General features: G+C 35.0%; 1 protein-coding gene across 3 annotated transcripts in view; it reads left to right on the forward strand.

Annotated features, from left to right (window-relative positions):
* The first annotated feature begins 694 nt into the window (after positions 1-694).
* The window catches only part of LOC306853905 (endothelial cell-selective adhesion molecule-like), a 38,225-nt gene continuing 21,399 nt past the window's right edge, over positions 695-17,520 (forward strand). For 2 of the 3 annotated variants that reach the window (XM_079391592.1, XM_079391593.1), the window contains exon 1: positions 701-1,163. In XM_079391592.1, coding sequence (XP_079247718.1) covers positions 1,097-1,163 — 67 coding nt within the window. In that variant the 5' untranslated portion in view covers positions 701-1,096. Of the gene's footprint in view, positions 1,164-17,520 lie in introns of all 3 variants that reach the window. The other variant, XM_079391594.1, reaches the window with a different exon arrangement.

Raw genomic sequence — 17,520 nt, forward strand, 5'->3', positions numbered from 1 at the left:
CAAATTGTTATCACCAAGCAGATCAAATCAGGAGCAATGCATAATTTTTTAGTTCAAATGAACCTACAATGAGAAAGAAATGGTTTCCTGGATTAGACCCATTCCCCATTGTCCTAGGATTAACTGTGCATGAGTTATTAATATGCTTGCACTGTTGGTTTTGTTGCATATATTTTGTTGTTGGCTTGTTATGTCAGGATGAGTTTGTTCCTCGACTTAAAATGGCCAGTTAGTTCACGGTGTGTTTTCTTGTTGATGTTGAATGTGATGTTTTTTTTATCTATTTGAATGTAGAACAAACAAGAACATTTGCATAGAAATATAGGCCTACATAAGGAGGTGAATACAATGTTTTCAGTTATGATTGTAGCATCAAAGAAATAAATAGAAAAAAAGAGAAAAGAAAAAAATATCCAAATGCATTGTTTTGCCTCTTTATTTATTTAGTATCTTTCAGAGTCTCAAAATATATTTCACAAGTTAACAGTATCCGTTGTATGTGAATGTTAATCATTTGGCAACGATAGCAGATTTGATACCGTTTTTGCAATACAGTATTATTGAATCATTTAAATTGTTATAATAATAATTATTACAAAATTACATTGAATTAATTAAAGTAGTATATGGATAAACGGGCTTTTCCAAAGGGATAATAGAGAGGAAATGATTGAGGAGCGCTTATAACACCTGTAGGCTGAAAGGGGCGTGGCTTCCCGCACACATCTTGATTGCAAGGGGCTTCGCGCTCAGGTGACAGCCGCGATTCATACCGTCCCAGAACAGCCAAAAACTTCAGTTATGAATGAGAATACTTGCGTAACTATCCGCGGAGAGCTTGTTTAGAAGAAAGAACCACCGGAGCTTTACAAAGAGCCCTTCTCCCAATGCCATCTGCTGCGCGGATGAGAGAAGAGGAGGGAATGGGATTTATTTCCAAGCAGGAGTGTAGTTCTTCTGTCGGGGTTGAGTGAGTTGATATACTCGAACAAAATTATTATTTTTAACATCGGAGGGACGGCAGAAGACAGCTCGGGAGTGACTGTCACTGGATGCTGTATGAGGTGTCGCTCCAGCGGGCGCTTCGTGAGGGGCGATGGAGATGCTGAAGGACTGGAGACCTCCAACATTTCTACTTCTCACCTTGCTGTGGTTGTTTCCAGGTACGATAAATAAGAAAATAAATACTTTCTAACTTACAATGTATATACTGCAATTTCAAAATTGTCTATGCTATGTTGAGCGAACTGACAAAGTTAAAAGAGACTGTCTCATTAGTAAAGTCTCAAACCAAACATGTTTAGTTCATCTTGTAATACATTTATCTTATACAATAAGACAACTAATGTAGCTGAATGTGTAAACCCTGTCATTTTGTTGCAGTGAAAGCATTCAACTAAATTTGATGTATAGCCTAGAGATTCATCGTCCTCATATTTTTTTGTAGACATTATTTTAGAAATGAACATTTCCTCCTTACCAACAGATACATTTTATCCTGGTGTACAGCCATGTTCTTCATTGCTAAATGGGAAGTCATCACATTAACCCTTAAGGACTTGAATCCTTGGTAAAATGAAGATTGTTGGTAACCAATTGCATTCAACACCTGAAAGTAGTGACAGCGAATTCAGGCGCCATGATATGACCAGTGTCCTGACTAATCTCCAACAAGCCTCAAGTCAGGGCTTGTAATCCGCTGAATTACCCTGGCATTTTTACAAGCAAGGACAAGGTACGAATTCATTCTCAGTGCTGGCCGACGAGATTAAACCATGTCATTGTGTTGCAGTTTTATCTTCCTTGCTCACAATTCATGGACAAGGTTGAATATAATTAAATTGCATTCACATGCCCTCGTAACCTCTTGTATGTTTCGAAATGTAGTGAGACTTATTTATTAAACTGGTATTTGTTGCTTTGTCAGGGTTTTGTTTGGCTGATGTGGTGGTCTGATGTGGTGGTGTTTTCTGTACCTCCAGGGAGGCACCATCATCGCATTATATGGAGAGTGTGGCTTATAATGGGGAAACTGCCAGATGACATTTACATTTATTCATTTAGCTGACGCTTTTATCCAAAGCGACTTACAATTGCTATATATGTCAGAGGTCGCACGCCTCTGGAGCAACTAGGGGTTAAGTGTCTTGCTCAGGGACACATTGGTGTCTCACAGTGGATTCGAACCCGGGTCTCTCACACCAAAGGCATGTGTCTTATCCACTGCGCCATCACCACCCCTAGAGATGACATTGCTGTAGCCTGCAAATATTTAGTTGCTTTGTTTGACCTGTCTTGAGTGACCCTGAAATTGCCTTGCAAAAATTACTACATTTTTTCAAAATTAGTTAAGTTTTTGTAGTAGCCTGTAGAATATTATGCTTGATACTGAAATTATTTCATTTTTTTTAGAAACATTTAGACTAGTTCACCTAGATATGAAAATAAATGAATCATTTACTCACCCATAAGTCTATGATACATCTTTGAAACACAAGATATTTTTTAAGGAATCCTGAGAGATCTCTGTCCCTCCATTGAAAGTTCAAGACAGTTACTCAGGTAAGATCCAAAGAGGTTATAAAGGCCTTGTATAATTATATGAATCAAGGGGTTTAATTTAAGCAACATGAAGAAATATTATTGCTTTATATAATTTACAGATTTAACTTTTATTGAACATTTTATCACATATAAACACACAAAGATAGAGCACATCATGTACAGTTTGGTAAACATGCAAGATGTGTCACATGCTAGAACAAACCAAAGTTTGAGCTTCCGTGTTTACTATTTGATGTGCTCTGTGTGTCAGTCATTGTTTATATGTAAACAAAAGCCTAAATTAAATCTGTTTATGAAGCAATCGTATATCACAAGACTTTAAGTAAATTCATTTAAAAATGTTTACAACAAATTTATGACCTTTATGGATCTTTAAGTTTTAGTTTCCTGGACTTCAAATGGAGGGACAGAAACCACTCAGATTTCATTAATATTTATATATATATATATATATATATATATATATATATATATAAATTTGTGTTTCGAAGATGAACTAAAATCTTAAGGGTTTGGAATGACAAGGTTTGTGCTCGGAGTCCGAAACAGCAGGCAAAAGGTTAATCCAAGATACACAGGCAGGAGATCAGGAAACAGGAAACATCAAGGCAACATGAAATGACTAGACTTAGACTAGAACTAGAAACTAGGACTGGAAATGTGAAATGGCTCCGTAGTGTAGCTATCGCTAGAAGAGTGATATACGCTAGACAATACTCGGCCATCTCAGCTGTGATACTCACAATACTCACATTCAGCTGTGTATGTGTAATCAGTGCTTTCAGCTGTGTGTGTGCAATCAGTGCATTGGATCATGGGAACTGTTGTCTGGAGTGACATGTAAAAGTCTGTGTGGTGTGAGAGGCAATGTAAGGAGAAGACAACATCTGGTGGTGAGCAAACAGAAGTGAATGGACAGGATTCGTGACATACCCATGGCCAGGTTCACATGGAAGTGGAGTGGTAGAGCCGGCAGAGCAGGGCACCAGGGCAGAATCAGCAGAGCAGGAAGCCAGGGCAGAGCAGACAGAACTGGAGCCCACCAGGGCTGAGCAGAAGACCACCAGGTTGGAGCAGACGAAGCAGAAGACCACAACGGCGGAGCAGAAGACCACCAGGGCGGAGCCGATCACCTGTGCAATAATCATGCTGTCTAATCAGCATGTTGATATGCCACACCTGTGAGGTGGATGGATTACCTCGGCAAAGGAGAAGTGCTCACTAACACAGATTTAGACAGATTTGTGAACAATATTTGAGAGAAATAGGCCTTTTGTGTTTAGAGTTCAGCTCATGAAAAATGGGGGCAAAAACAAATGTGTTGCATTTATAATTTTGTTCAGTGTAATATAATTTAATCAGAGCTGGGTATAGATTACTTACAAATTGTAGTCCATTACTTATTACAGATTACATGATCAAAATGTAGTTAGTAACGTAATTTGGGTTACTCATTTTGGGTAAAGTATTCAGACTACACTTTAAGATTACTTTTAAAATACTTTTTTATTTTTTTGTATCAAACTTGTTTTAAACTTACCATTAAACATCTCATATTGATATAAAAAGCAAAGAGGAAGAAAATATATTCCTTTTTTATATGAACTTCATAAAATGCATTAAACACACCAGGGTTTTTCAAACTGGGATTAAGGTAAGAACTGCAGTGGGTTTGTAAAAAAATAACATTTAGAAAGGAAGTTAAAAGGGAAAATTTAAAAGAGACAAAAAAAAAGAAGAATTTGAGAGAATCAATAAATCATGTATACTTTAGTACCATTGTGTGAATAATATGTAATTATGTAATCCATAAAAAGTAACTGTAATCTGATTATGAACATTTCAAAATGTAATTTGCTTTACAAGTACCACATTTTTGGAATCTGATTATGTAATCCAGATTACATGTAATCAGATACTACCCAGCTCTAAATATAATATAATATAATATAATATAATATAATATAATATAATATAATATAATATAATATAATATAATATAATATAATATAATATAATATAATATAATATAATATATAATACTGTGATAAAACGCAAGTGGTAAAGAAAGAGCCACATGATGAATCAAGGTTCACAAGACCTTTTTCCACAAACTGAGGTAAATCCAAACACACAGAAAGCGCACTGTGCAATATACACAAATTTAAAATAATAATAAGAAACATAGTTATTTCAGTGAAAAACCATGAAATTTGAGCTCACTCAGGGAATCCTGGGAAGCTCAATTGATGTTTTTACTGTAAAGTATAACATGACTTTTTCTTTTTAATGTCAAACAACTTTAAATTTCATATGAAATGTCCCATTAGGCATATTGCAGTTTTTCATAGAGTAATGAAACCTCCTATTAACCAATTAACAGTTTTTTTAACATATAATTTTTACAGTCTTTTACCGTTGAAATCATGATATTTTTCCAACCAAACATTATAGTGCAATATATTGTTTTTTGACTAGTAGTCAGTGCTATTCGCTTAACCTGCTGAAGATGATGTTAAAAGGCAGTTTAGGGGCAAGATTGGTCCTGGAGGCACATGATCCTTGTTACCCTGGATAGTCTGAGGAGACTGACAGAAATCTTGTTTTTTAGGAGGTGTGACCTGGATTTAGGCAGGCCAGACCTGGTCGAGCGAGGCTAATAAGGGCCTAAAGGATCCGGGCCAGCCACCTCAGAATACACCAGGAGCAGCTGTTGCACCTTGCAGATTAACGCTGCTGATTGTTTTAGACTTTCATCTGCCCCTCCACCCCCCCTCACTCTCACGCTCTCTGATCTGCGATGGAGTCATCCGCTCCCTTCTCTCTTATCGCAGCAGAGCATAACATCTCTCCCCATCTCTCCTGAGCTCTTATTAAACCTCCCCTGCCCTGCCGCTACATCTGTGCAGCTGATCCACATCCGTCCGTCCTTCATCGCACTGACTCTACATGACAGACATCCTGTGAAGGGGCCGCATGTTTAACTCTTATCTAGGAGGGCTTTTTATTACGCCATCCCTCTGATAGTAGTAGCAATTACTCTGATGTGCCCGAGGATGAGAAATGGCCATGTGAGATAATATCAAAGGTGGAGGAGGTTGGCCATGCTGTGCACCCATCACCTGCAAATGTAATTAAGGAGAATAATCACAGGCATGATGGGGCTGAGCTCGCAATCATCTGTGTGGGGCAGCATTCAGCAACTGCAGCATGAAGCAAAGCAATGACTTCATTCTGAATCCCCGAAATAGCAGTTAAAGGTCCAAAGACAGTAATTATGTCTGAAATTAAGCAATTTCACACACTCGTGTGCTCATGTTCAGTGCAGCAGCATGTTTTTGAGTGTGATACAGTTTTATAAACAAGAAATTGACATGATATTGAAGAATTAGACATAATATATAATGAAGAATTGGACAGTAGGTCAGTAATATGCATGTATATATATATATATATATATATATATATATATATATATGTATATATATATATATGTGTGATATATGTGTGACCCTCTAACTCTAGCACTATCTATTCTAATTGTATTTTATCTATGTCTTTTTATTAAAAAATAACAACAATAATAATAATAATTATCTGTACTGCGTTAGGCTAACCAAGACTTGTAATAGCACTTGCACGTTGTTGCTCTTTTGTTGGTTTTGATTGCTTCTTATGTCCTCATTTGTAAGTCGCTTTGGATAAAAGCGTCTGCTAAATGACTAAATAAATAAATAAATAAATAAATAAATATATATATGTATAGATATACATACAGTGCATTCAGAAAGTATTCAGACCCCCTTCACTTTTTTCAATTTTGTTGCCTGATACTACAATTATTTTTCTCATTAATCTACTCTCCGTACCTCATAATGACAAAGTGAAAACAGAATTTTAGAATTGTCTGTAAATTTATTAAAAAGAAAAAAACAGAAATCTACATAAGTATTTAGCTTGTCATGTAACACACAGCAGCCACAATAGCACTGTGATATAGGCTTGTTTTATTTTTCCTTTTTATGCAAAATATTCCCAAACGTGTTAACTACATCATTTAATATCTTGATTCTCAAATATGTGTAATTAAGTGCATTTTGCACCTTTATAGATTATTATGTTAGTTGATCTATAATGGGTGATAGGCAAAGTATAGCCTAATAGTGTAATCTATTAACTATGCATAAAACCCCATCTTTTTACTTAAGTACCAGATATGGGTGTCATCCCATAAAATATTTTTAAATAAAAAATTGTAAGTTACTAATTATAACACCTTGAGTGTACAGAAAGAAAGCAAAGAACATTTACATTATCAAAGAACATTTTAACTCCCATTATAATCTCTGAAGCTGTTTACACTGTGAAATGAATATATTACTTACATTCGTACGCACTTCTGCACATTGTTGTTTCTGATGAGAGAATTCACCAGAGAGCAGAATTCAGTCAGCGAGCACATGCAGTGAACAAAACACCAGCATTTCGGCAAAGAATCAGGAATAAATTACATTTAAAATATTTTAAAATGCAAAGCAGTTATTATAGCCTAAATTGTAAATATATTTTACATTATTACTGTCTTTACTGTATTTTTAATCAAATAAATTCAGTCTTGGTGACCATAAGATACTTCTTTCAGAATTGCAAAGAAATCTTTCTGACCCCAAACAGTGCACGTACTGTATGTATGTATGTATACAAAACGGATATCTATATTTTTTAAGTTTTTAAAGTTATAAACACAGTTGTGTAGACTATTTTGGAAAAAAAAGGTGGTCTGCAAAATAATTAACTCAGGCCCCATAGCAAATGTGTCCAGTTGGAAATTTGTTGTCATCTTTAAAGTTGTGTTACCTACTTATTTCTATGTCAGGCTTCAATTTTCCCCAGCTTGGTTGCTAAATTGATGTAGTTCCAGTTCCACGCACAGAGCAGCATCTGTGAAACCTGCTTGGACCTGATAAGCCCAGCATCCTAGTCTGTGGAGGTTTGGAGTGCTCTACATTCTGCTGTGGAAATTGTGCTGTGTACATTGGGCTCAGTGCTGTTTATTAACCATTTGCCCTTAATAATTTGATAGTCAAAGTTTGTAACATAAAGCCTGATAAAGAGCAGTAAAACGCAGCCATCAGTTTCCATAGTTAGAATATGTTCCATAAGCAGCGCAGTCTGGAGCAGATAAGAGCTTCTGTTATGGTAAAGAGCGGCTCTCTATTGTGCTTTACAAATGAGTAGTAAGCAGGCTACTTAGGTAGTTATTTTTTCCCTACAGATTGAATTTCATTTATCTTGCCCATATAAACAGCTTCCACATAAACACAAAGTCCCCTGGAGCTTTATATCTTTTGTTCTAACACATGCACAGTTTCTATTAATATTGATTATGATGTTTGTCTTATTTCAATTATACTTAGAGTGGAATAGCTCATATGAGAAATCCATGTACAATATTAGATCCACCAATGGAAAATAACAATTTTTTCTGTGCCTTTTTTGCAGTAAAAATTCACCTTTTTATTCCTCAAATTCCTGAAAGAAAACTTTAAAAAGAATTGTTCATGAATCCGAACTAGAATAGCTAAATTCCTTGTGATTTCCATCCCTAAGTGAGTGTCATTCTAGGATTGAAATGCATTTTTCCCCAGGCTTGCCTCATGGACTTTCTTTGAGGCAAATGAAGTAGTGTTTTGGTGAGCATCTATTATTTCTGAGCAGCAGACTGTTACTGTCAAGTAGAGAAGCACAATGATAATACTTGGGAAAATGTGACTACATTAAATGCTCGCTAGGGCATTCAGTCATAGCAAGACCCCACTTTTCCCTTATTTTAGTGACAGCAACCCAATGTGTCATTGCTTAGCAAAGGCGAATACATCTCATGCGAATATCTTGCTCAAGTACATGATCTTTCATGCACCAAGAACACATTGTAGAATTTAAAGCGAACTGATGGTGTGATCAATTATTTAAGAGAACGTGTTTCCTCATCAGACCCCCACGTTTAGGCCTGTGAAGAATTTGGTTGTTGGAGAGGAAGTGTTATTCTCTTTCAATTAAAATAAAAAATTACCATCAGGTGTATAGAATAGATTTTCTGTCCAAAATATAGGGCAAAGGATTTCCTTCAGGCAAAACGGGACATCAATCCATCATAGCTGGTGTGAAGTTCCATTCATTTCAGTACAGATGCCACTGTACAGGTTATTTTTATAGACAGCTTGCATCAGACTTGTGTTGCTTGACATCGTCTGTGTTTTCCTCTGATCTATTTTAATATTGCATTTTTATAGTAATAGATGTTTTATTTTAAAATGTTGGCTGGTAACATAGATAACCAAAAGTAGATTTGCTGAAATCCTCCTTGTAGCATGTGAAAAGGGGTTTCCACCCACTCTCTGAATTACTAGCAATGACTAATGCAATTGTACTGGGAATTGAAAAGTCACAGATTAAGAACTGTTGTTCGTTAAGGCCAGGATCGGCCTGTCTTTTTCCTCGTAAAGACAGCTTGGGCTGCTAATGGGATTATAGTGTGAAGAGACAGCTTAGCTACATGGACTAAGGAACATTGTCCAATCCCCTAAGGATCCACAAAATGCCCCAGGAAAAAGAAGTCGGGGGAAAGGTCATCTTTCCTGATTGCACACTCTCGCATAATATAACCCGTTTACTGTAATCGTACTGAGCGCTAATTACAGTAAACAACAACACCTCTCACTCTAAAATACTTACGGTTGCAGAGTTGACTCTTGACAGCTTTATGAACCGATTAGACATATATTAAGTCATATATATTAACAGTTGTTTGCAGATGGAATTGAAAATTGCTGCTTTTACACAAAATCATGCTTGCTATCAGTGTTATTTTAGTGTTATCTTATTATAGTATTTTGATATGTTTGAATTAGCTTTCTAAAAAATGTAAAATAAATGTTGAGGGTTTTTTTTATTTATTTCAGTTTACGTTTTAATGGTGACACTTTATTTTGAGAACCGATTATCACAAGTTACATGCACATTGACTGTTTATTAGTACTTATAAAACACATATTCATGCTTTATTCTGCATGACCACATTTTCTTAACAGTAGTGAGATTTGGACCTCAAAGTCTTAATACAGTAATTGGTTTATGTACCTTTATCATTTTTATTAGTTTATATATATATATATATATATATACACACATTTATTTAAATAATTGAAAACTATTTTAATGGTAGGCCATAAATGGACTAAATCCATAATGTACTAATTAATGTTTGATATAAAGGCCAGTTTTGTAGCAGCACTCTTAAAGTGAATCATGTAGAGCACTGAAAAAAATTGATAGATTGAGTTTGTTTTAATTTTTGAAAATGTTTAAATTTCTAGGTTTTTTGTAGCTTTCGTAAAGAATACATCACAAATGATCAAAATGGACTGAGCATGTCTAATGAGACAAGGTTAATGAGTCAGGATGATTGTGTCTGTTTGAGTATTTATGGTTTTCAAATCCATAATGCAGTAGTGACACATGCATCATTTTAAATTTGCATCCATTTTATCCTCCTTGCTTAATTGGCTTGTTTACTGTTGTGGCACTAATTTCATTTGCCTCAAAATATCCACTTGCTATGGTCTGTTATAAATTTTAGTCAGGAGTAGATGCCAAACATAATTCAACATGAATGAAAACAAGTTCACAGAAAGGACTGAAACTTTTCAGTAAACAAAACATTTTGGATAGTGAAAAGTAGATATGACCTAGGTCAGTATGTCAAATAGAGCGCACTGTACTGCAATATCTCAAAGCATCATTTCCCTCAAATTAAGGACATATAAACCTATCGCACAGTCATAGCTTTGAATGAGATTTTAAAATGAGCTCTGTCTAATGTCCTTGATGTGAATGTGCATCAGTGAATGAACACCTGCACATTTCAGCAGATTCCTCTGCTTTGAGACAATGATGCATACAGAGAACAAAAAGCCTTGTGTTTGAGTATAATGAAGTAGTTCATATTTTTAGGGTTCTAATTTGATATCAGTGGCAGCCATTTTTACTTTCAAATAAGCTCATGTACTTAACAACATTCATATAATTTTCTTTTCTACACATTGCATACTGTGCGTTGGTCGCAGGTTTGTTTCCATGTTCAGGCAATGTGTGTGCTTACGAGGAAACCTATTATTGTTGTGCCCTTGAGCAAAGCATTTAACCTCAGGTTTGCTCCAGACAGACATTTCTGTGATTGGTGTACTGTGTGTTTGCTGAATGTCTTAGTATAGGCCTACTAACTAAATAGTGTGTGTGACAATTAGAGGAAGGAGATGTATCCTGTGCCACCCTGTCCTGATTCAGTCTTTGCTAGTACCTGTATCTGCTGACAGATTCAAACACAGCTCAGTGTGACAGTTGTGCCGCTCCTTCAGGTGTGAAGACTGAAGGCTGTTTTGTTTAAATATTTGCATGTCATGCATATCTTGCAGTAATGTATTATGGATAATATAACAGGATGCTAAAATATGTGACATTCTTATCTGCTTTTGGAGTTACAAGGATATTTATGACTGGTAGTTGCTTAGATTGAGTAAATCATCAGCCTGTTTATGTTATATGTATATCATTTTTACACTACTGTTTAAAATGGCAGTAATATTATTAAATGTTTCTGGAAGAAGTAGAAGAATGCTCACCGTGCTGCCTTTGTTTTATTAAAAATACAGTAAACAATTTCAAAGCTGATTTTGAAGCTGAATTTTTAGCATCATTATTCCAGTCTTCAGTGTCACATGATCCTACAGAAATAATTTTAATATGTAATTTGCTGCTCAAGAAACAGTTCTTATTATTATCAATGTTGAAAGCAGTTGAAAGCAGCCACCTAATATTTTTGTGGAAACCGTGATACGCTATTTCAGGATTAAATAAGTAAAAAATAACAGCATTTATTGAAAATAGAAATGTTTAGTAACATTATAAATGCCTTTATTGTCAATTTTGATCAATTTAATGCATCCTTGCTGAATAAAAAGTATTCTTTGGGTATCACTATATTAAGAGTTACTGATAATGGGTTAAGGGATCGAGAATGCAGAATAAGTATGCAATCATTAATATGTGATTTATAAGTACTGAAAAACATCCAATGTGCTAGTAATATGCATGCTAATAAGCAACTAGTTAATAGTGAATAGTGTTCCCTAATCTAGCGTGTTACCAAAAGTGCATTTATACACAGTGTATATGTATTTTATTTAAAAAGATATACTAGTACACAACAGCCGTAAGTAACATTTGGTACAACTTACTCATAAAACAGCCAAAAATGTACATTGATAAATTATACAAACTAACTATACCCTTTATTTGATATCTAATAAATATACTGATATATATTTATAGTAAATGAGTCTGCTAATTGAGCCTACCCTCAAAAGTCCACATAATTACTTTCATTTCTTTTAGAACTCATCATAATAACAGTTGTATTTATTCTTAATTGTTTTGTCAACAGGCTAGCAAATGTGGTGTGTAAAATTGGTCTGTTAGTTTTATGTTTCATTTTGTTTGTATAACTGCAAAGCACTGACAATATTATGCCTCGCTCTGGGCGTCCTGACCTGTCTTTTCAGCAGAGTCATAAACATGTCAAGTAGTTAATAAGATGCATTCATCTTCCAAGCTCATTCCTATGGTTTATCATCAAAAAGCAGCATGTGTGTCCAGAAGCAAAACAAAAGATTTAGGATCCTTGCATTAATGTGTTTCTCAAGCCTGTGTGACCAAATCCAGTCAAATTTGAACCTGCTTGCTGCCGACCTTTTGAATGGTTACAGGACAATTTGTATGGTGAGATATGATGGCAATATGATGAGAGGTGCACTGCAGTTTTGATATAATGAAAGGGCAGTGAGACGAGAGACATCATGATGTGTGAAAATGCTATTCTTTGAATGTATTAAGGTGGAAGATACCCTTTTAGACTTTAACTGTTTGATTTGTTTTTAAAACTCAACAGACCATTTAAACTTTTGAGTCATTTTAAACTTTAAGACTCTGAAAGCATTCTAAAGATGGTGCACACGATCAGGTCAGACTCATGATTTCAGTCAATGACGCAAACGATATGGATTCACAATCTGACTCATCATCTTTCATGAGGCCATCATCCCAGTTCTCTGGCCAAGTGATGCATCTTCTTGTTATACACATATCAGAACAGATGAAGAACCATACCTTCTTTTTAAAAAATAAATTAATACTTTCATTCAACAAGAAAGCATTAAAATGATCAAAAGCGACACATTTATAATGTTACAAAAAATTTTTACTCAAGAATTCTGGGGGAACTTGAAACAAAAATATTAATATCACATAATATCCCAACAAAAATATTAAGCAGCACAACACTTTTTTTTACATATAGATAATAATAAGAAATGTTTTTGCAAATCAGCATATAAGCATGATTTACATTACATTTACGACTAGAGACATGGCTGCTGAAAATTCAGTTTTGTCATCACAGGAATTGTTTTTTATTATTATTTTAAATTATATATCAAAATACAAAACAGTTAATTACGGTATTACTGTTTTTACTTTGTAAATGCAGCCTTGCTGAGCATAAGAGACTTCAAAAATATTTAAAAAACAAACAAAATTTTTAAACTGTAGTGTAAACTTTTTTGACTATTTTGTACTGTTTTCCGTTATGTTGATAGTTTTTTATATTTTCTTTTAAAGTGTTGTTTAAATGTTACTAAATCTCATAGGACTGTGTTGCTCACCATATGTTATCCAAATTCCCATCCCTGCACAGCATTCTATTAATGGCAGTAAATGAAGGCCAGCGGTCTGCTGTGGGTTTCAGATTGGGATTTGACCATATTTTGAAGTTTTTCCAGCTCTCCATTGGAGCGCATGACGAAGCACTCCATGTTCTGTATGCTAGATTTGAGCTCCTCATGCTTGGCAACTGTATAAAACACCTGAGCCTCCTGGTCCACTCTGTCCCACAGCTGTATGGGGCAGCCCTGTGGGATTTAGGCACAGACCTCTCACATTCATCTCAGCTCCCTTTTAGATCATCCAGCTTTTAGATCAAAACCAATGACTTCCATAAGGTTACAAAAGGTTTAGATTTTTTAGATTTTAAATAAAATACTCATTATAGAGTCCTGATAAAATGTATCACATTTTAAAATATTATTTAAAATATAGCTTAAAATATTTAAATATATAAAATATTTAAAATTGTAAGCAGCACAACTGTTTTCAACATTAATAATAAGATAATAATAAGAAATGTTTCTGGAGAAAGAATGACAGTAAAGACTGACTGCATTGAATAAATTACATTTTGTATTAAAACAGAGAACAGTTACTTAATTGTAATAATATTTCACAATATTACTGTTTTTACTGTATATTTGATTTAAAAAATGCAGCCTTGGTAAGTAGACTTTTGTTAGCTGTATTTTTTTATTTATTATTATTTAATCAAAACAACCCAACTGCAGTTTGATTGATATTAATTGGAATGCAGGATAAAAAACATGCTTTTTGAACATTTTTAAAAATGGAGTTATCTGTTTTTGCAAATGAACTCTTCATATATTCATACAACAAGGATAATAAAACAAGGACTATTAGTAGCCTATGTTTTAAAAAAAACAACTTTCTGCCTCTACTTCAAAATTTGCCATTTCTTTGTAATTATTTGACAAGTTTATGGCAATTTCTAGCAACTTCTGAGTGAAAGTTTCTATACCAATCTTTGTTTTTCTCCAGTATTTGATTGAACAATGGCCTAATTAACCTCCCTAACTTTGAAAGATGATGTCAGCTCTGAGGTTGCCATAGCAGCTGTCTGATCTCCCTGGAAATGATACATCCAAGAGATTAAAAGAGTGCATCCATTCCCCTTGCTGACATCTAAATATTTATCCCACAGCCTATGACTGGAGAGACTGTCTGATTTAAGGTCTCTGTGATTTAGTTTAGATTTCATTTTTGTTCTTTTTATAATCCAGACAGCCCACCCTGGAGCCGAGCTCCACAGACCTGCGTACAATTAGATGACAGACATCTGATAAGTGCGTACGGATGGAGGGTGTCCAATAAAGCCAATGTCATTACACATGGACACATTCAGATCCCAACACACACATGCATAACAAGAAGTGTTATCATATCTCGATTAATATTCACTGATAAGAATTCTTATCCACATTTTACATTCCCACTTATTATTATGTAGATCCTGCAGGATGTCAATTGTGTTTTTTTGATCTGTGTCCAAACCTATGTAGGGCCCTATGAAATCCATTTTATTTTTTCCCATATTTTTTTTTCCCCAAATTCAGTTTTTTCTGTTTTAATTTTTCTGGATTCCGTTTTTTCCGTTTTAATGGTTACATTAAATTTTATTAATAAAAAAGCATGTCTAATGAATTGAAATCATGAAACGTACAATATTATTCAATAAAGGACTAGGTGTTACAGTCCCTAGTGTTGCACCGATACTAATTCCATGGGGAGTTCTTGAAGATAATAAACAGCAATTTATGTTTTCCATTCATTTTCTGGATTCCATTTTAATGGTTTCATTAAACATTAATAACCAAAAGCATGTCTAATTAATTGATTTTATATTTAAAAAAAATATAGATTTTTCCCAGCAGGCACAGGATGTCAATTTAACGTCAGGTTGATGTTGGACATGACGTTGATAAAGACGTTGTATTTTGGTTAAGAATGAAAATCGAGTTAACGCCAGTAATTGACTGCAATTTGACGTTGACTTAATGTTGGATTTTGGTTACACAACCTAAAAACAACAAATATCAATATCAGCTGACATCGGAATTGGACGTCATATTTACATTGACATTGAATTTTTCTCTACTGAAATTTAACCAAATATCAACATCTTATGAAGTTGTGTGCCTGCTGGGTTCTTTTATTTATTTATTTTTCCAGAAATACTGTGTTATGTATTACATTTGTCTGCTAAATAAATTCTTGTAAATAAATTCTCAGGTAAATATTCCTTTAAAAATAATGCTTTAATAGTAATTTTATTAGTAGTAGTAGTACTATCATTACATTAAGTACTATTTCTGTCACGGTTTCTTCAAGTTAAGCTGACCTTTTATTTTGATGGGTTGCTGTGAAGACCTGTTTCTGTTTGTATATGATATGACGATATTTTTCTCAAAAGAAACGGAAAAATGCCCATGAAGTGACACTCAGAGGAGTTATAGTGATTATATTCATGCATTGAAAACACAAATGAACGTCACTCGTGCTTCAGTATGTTTGTAGTAAACAAAACTGCATGTCTGCTCCATTTATTTACACAGAGACAAGCAGAACACACAGGATTCATATTTAAGTGGTATTTTGCGGCTTAATATTCACATACACTAATCCATATCGCATTTGGATTTAAGTGTACTGTCCTACTTTTGATGTATCCATCCAAATTTGGCAAATTCCGTCACATTCCGCATTATACAGTAAATTCAGTTTTTTTGACAGGATTCCGTAATTCCGTCTGCATTTTCCGCATTGCTGTACCAATGCTGTAACTGCATACTCAGAATTCAGTGGTCTCTGGTTCTGATTCAGCACGTACGACAGTTTACAATGCGCACACTTTGATGAAACGTCTCTGCAATTTTGTAAACCGAGTGAATTGAGGACCTGAGGCAACATGCCGCCTCATCTCTCCTGATAGCCTTTTATGGCCATTAAATTTCCTTTGTGACTCCAACCCTAATCCTATCTTCGTGAATCACATCTCATCCAACGAGTCCTTAATGGTCTTCTCTCCTGACTTTCATTCACCAGAAGCTGATTCTGATGTTGCACGTCAGACTCATGGACTAATTCTCCTCCTTGAGCTCGAGCTCTATACATAATTCAAGCCCGATCCATCTGCCTGTTGCATGGATTAATATTTTCTGCACAGATTTGTAGGAGGAGATTGTGTCCATATGCCGGAGGCTATGGAGAGAGTAGCTTTGTGGAACGGCATCATTTTCTTCCCGCAGACTTGAGTGGCAGAGATGGAGAGCACTTCAGAACCGTCACATTCAGGCTGATTGATGCTCTCCACACTCTAGGCAGCACTCTTTAGATTTATAGCGCTTTCCCGGACCAATACACCAATCAAAACAAAGCCTGTGCGCTTATTTGAGAGCAGTCAGACATGTAAACAAATATAATGATCTTGGTCGCAGCATTGATTATTTAAAGCAAGACCGTTTGTAATGGTGCCTAAAGGTGTTTATTGAAAATCTGTGTATCTGGCTGTCTACTCGTGTATTTATGATCTGTTATTGACTGAACTTGTAGTCTATAACTCTCTGTATATTGAGGTATTATTTCTGTTGTTTGGGTTTCTCTGAAAGGCCAGCTGACAGCTTGGGTTATGATGACTGAGAGCAAAAAATGGTCACATTGATTTAAGACCATATTTATGGCCGATAAGTTTTTTGCCAGCCCTGCAGTCGTTCTATTTTAGCTTCTCCATAATGTCATGTCACAATATATGGCCTCCATTGTACAATGTATTCTTTTTTTGAAGATTAATATTAGTTATTATAGTGGTGTGTGTGCCTGAAAAGAGAGGAAGAGGATATGAATTGCTGAGAGGAGAAAAGGGGGGAAAAGCGCTGCTATAAACTTGTGAACTGACTACCTAGCCAGCATTTTAAGTCATCATCGGCACACTGCTGACCTGAAGGCAGTTTCAAAAGATAGGCAGCTTCTGATATTCCTCATTTTGGTCAAGTTCAGCAGCATGACATGCATCTTTCATGAACAGGGCAATCCCAGAATGCATTGCGATTGACTTAGTGAAAAATTAATCTAGGATGACAGTTGAGAGATGTTTATAAATGTACATATGTCAGGATTTTCTTTCAAGAAATTAATACTTTTCTTCAGCAAGGATGC

This window comes from Barbus barbus (genome assembly GCF_936440315.1).
Source record: "Barbus barbus genome assembly, chromosome: 34".
Classification (NCBI taxonomy): Eukaryota; Metazoa; Chordata; class Actinopteri; order Cypriniformes; family Cyprinidae; genus Barbus; species Barbus barbus.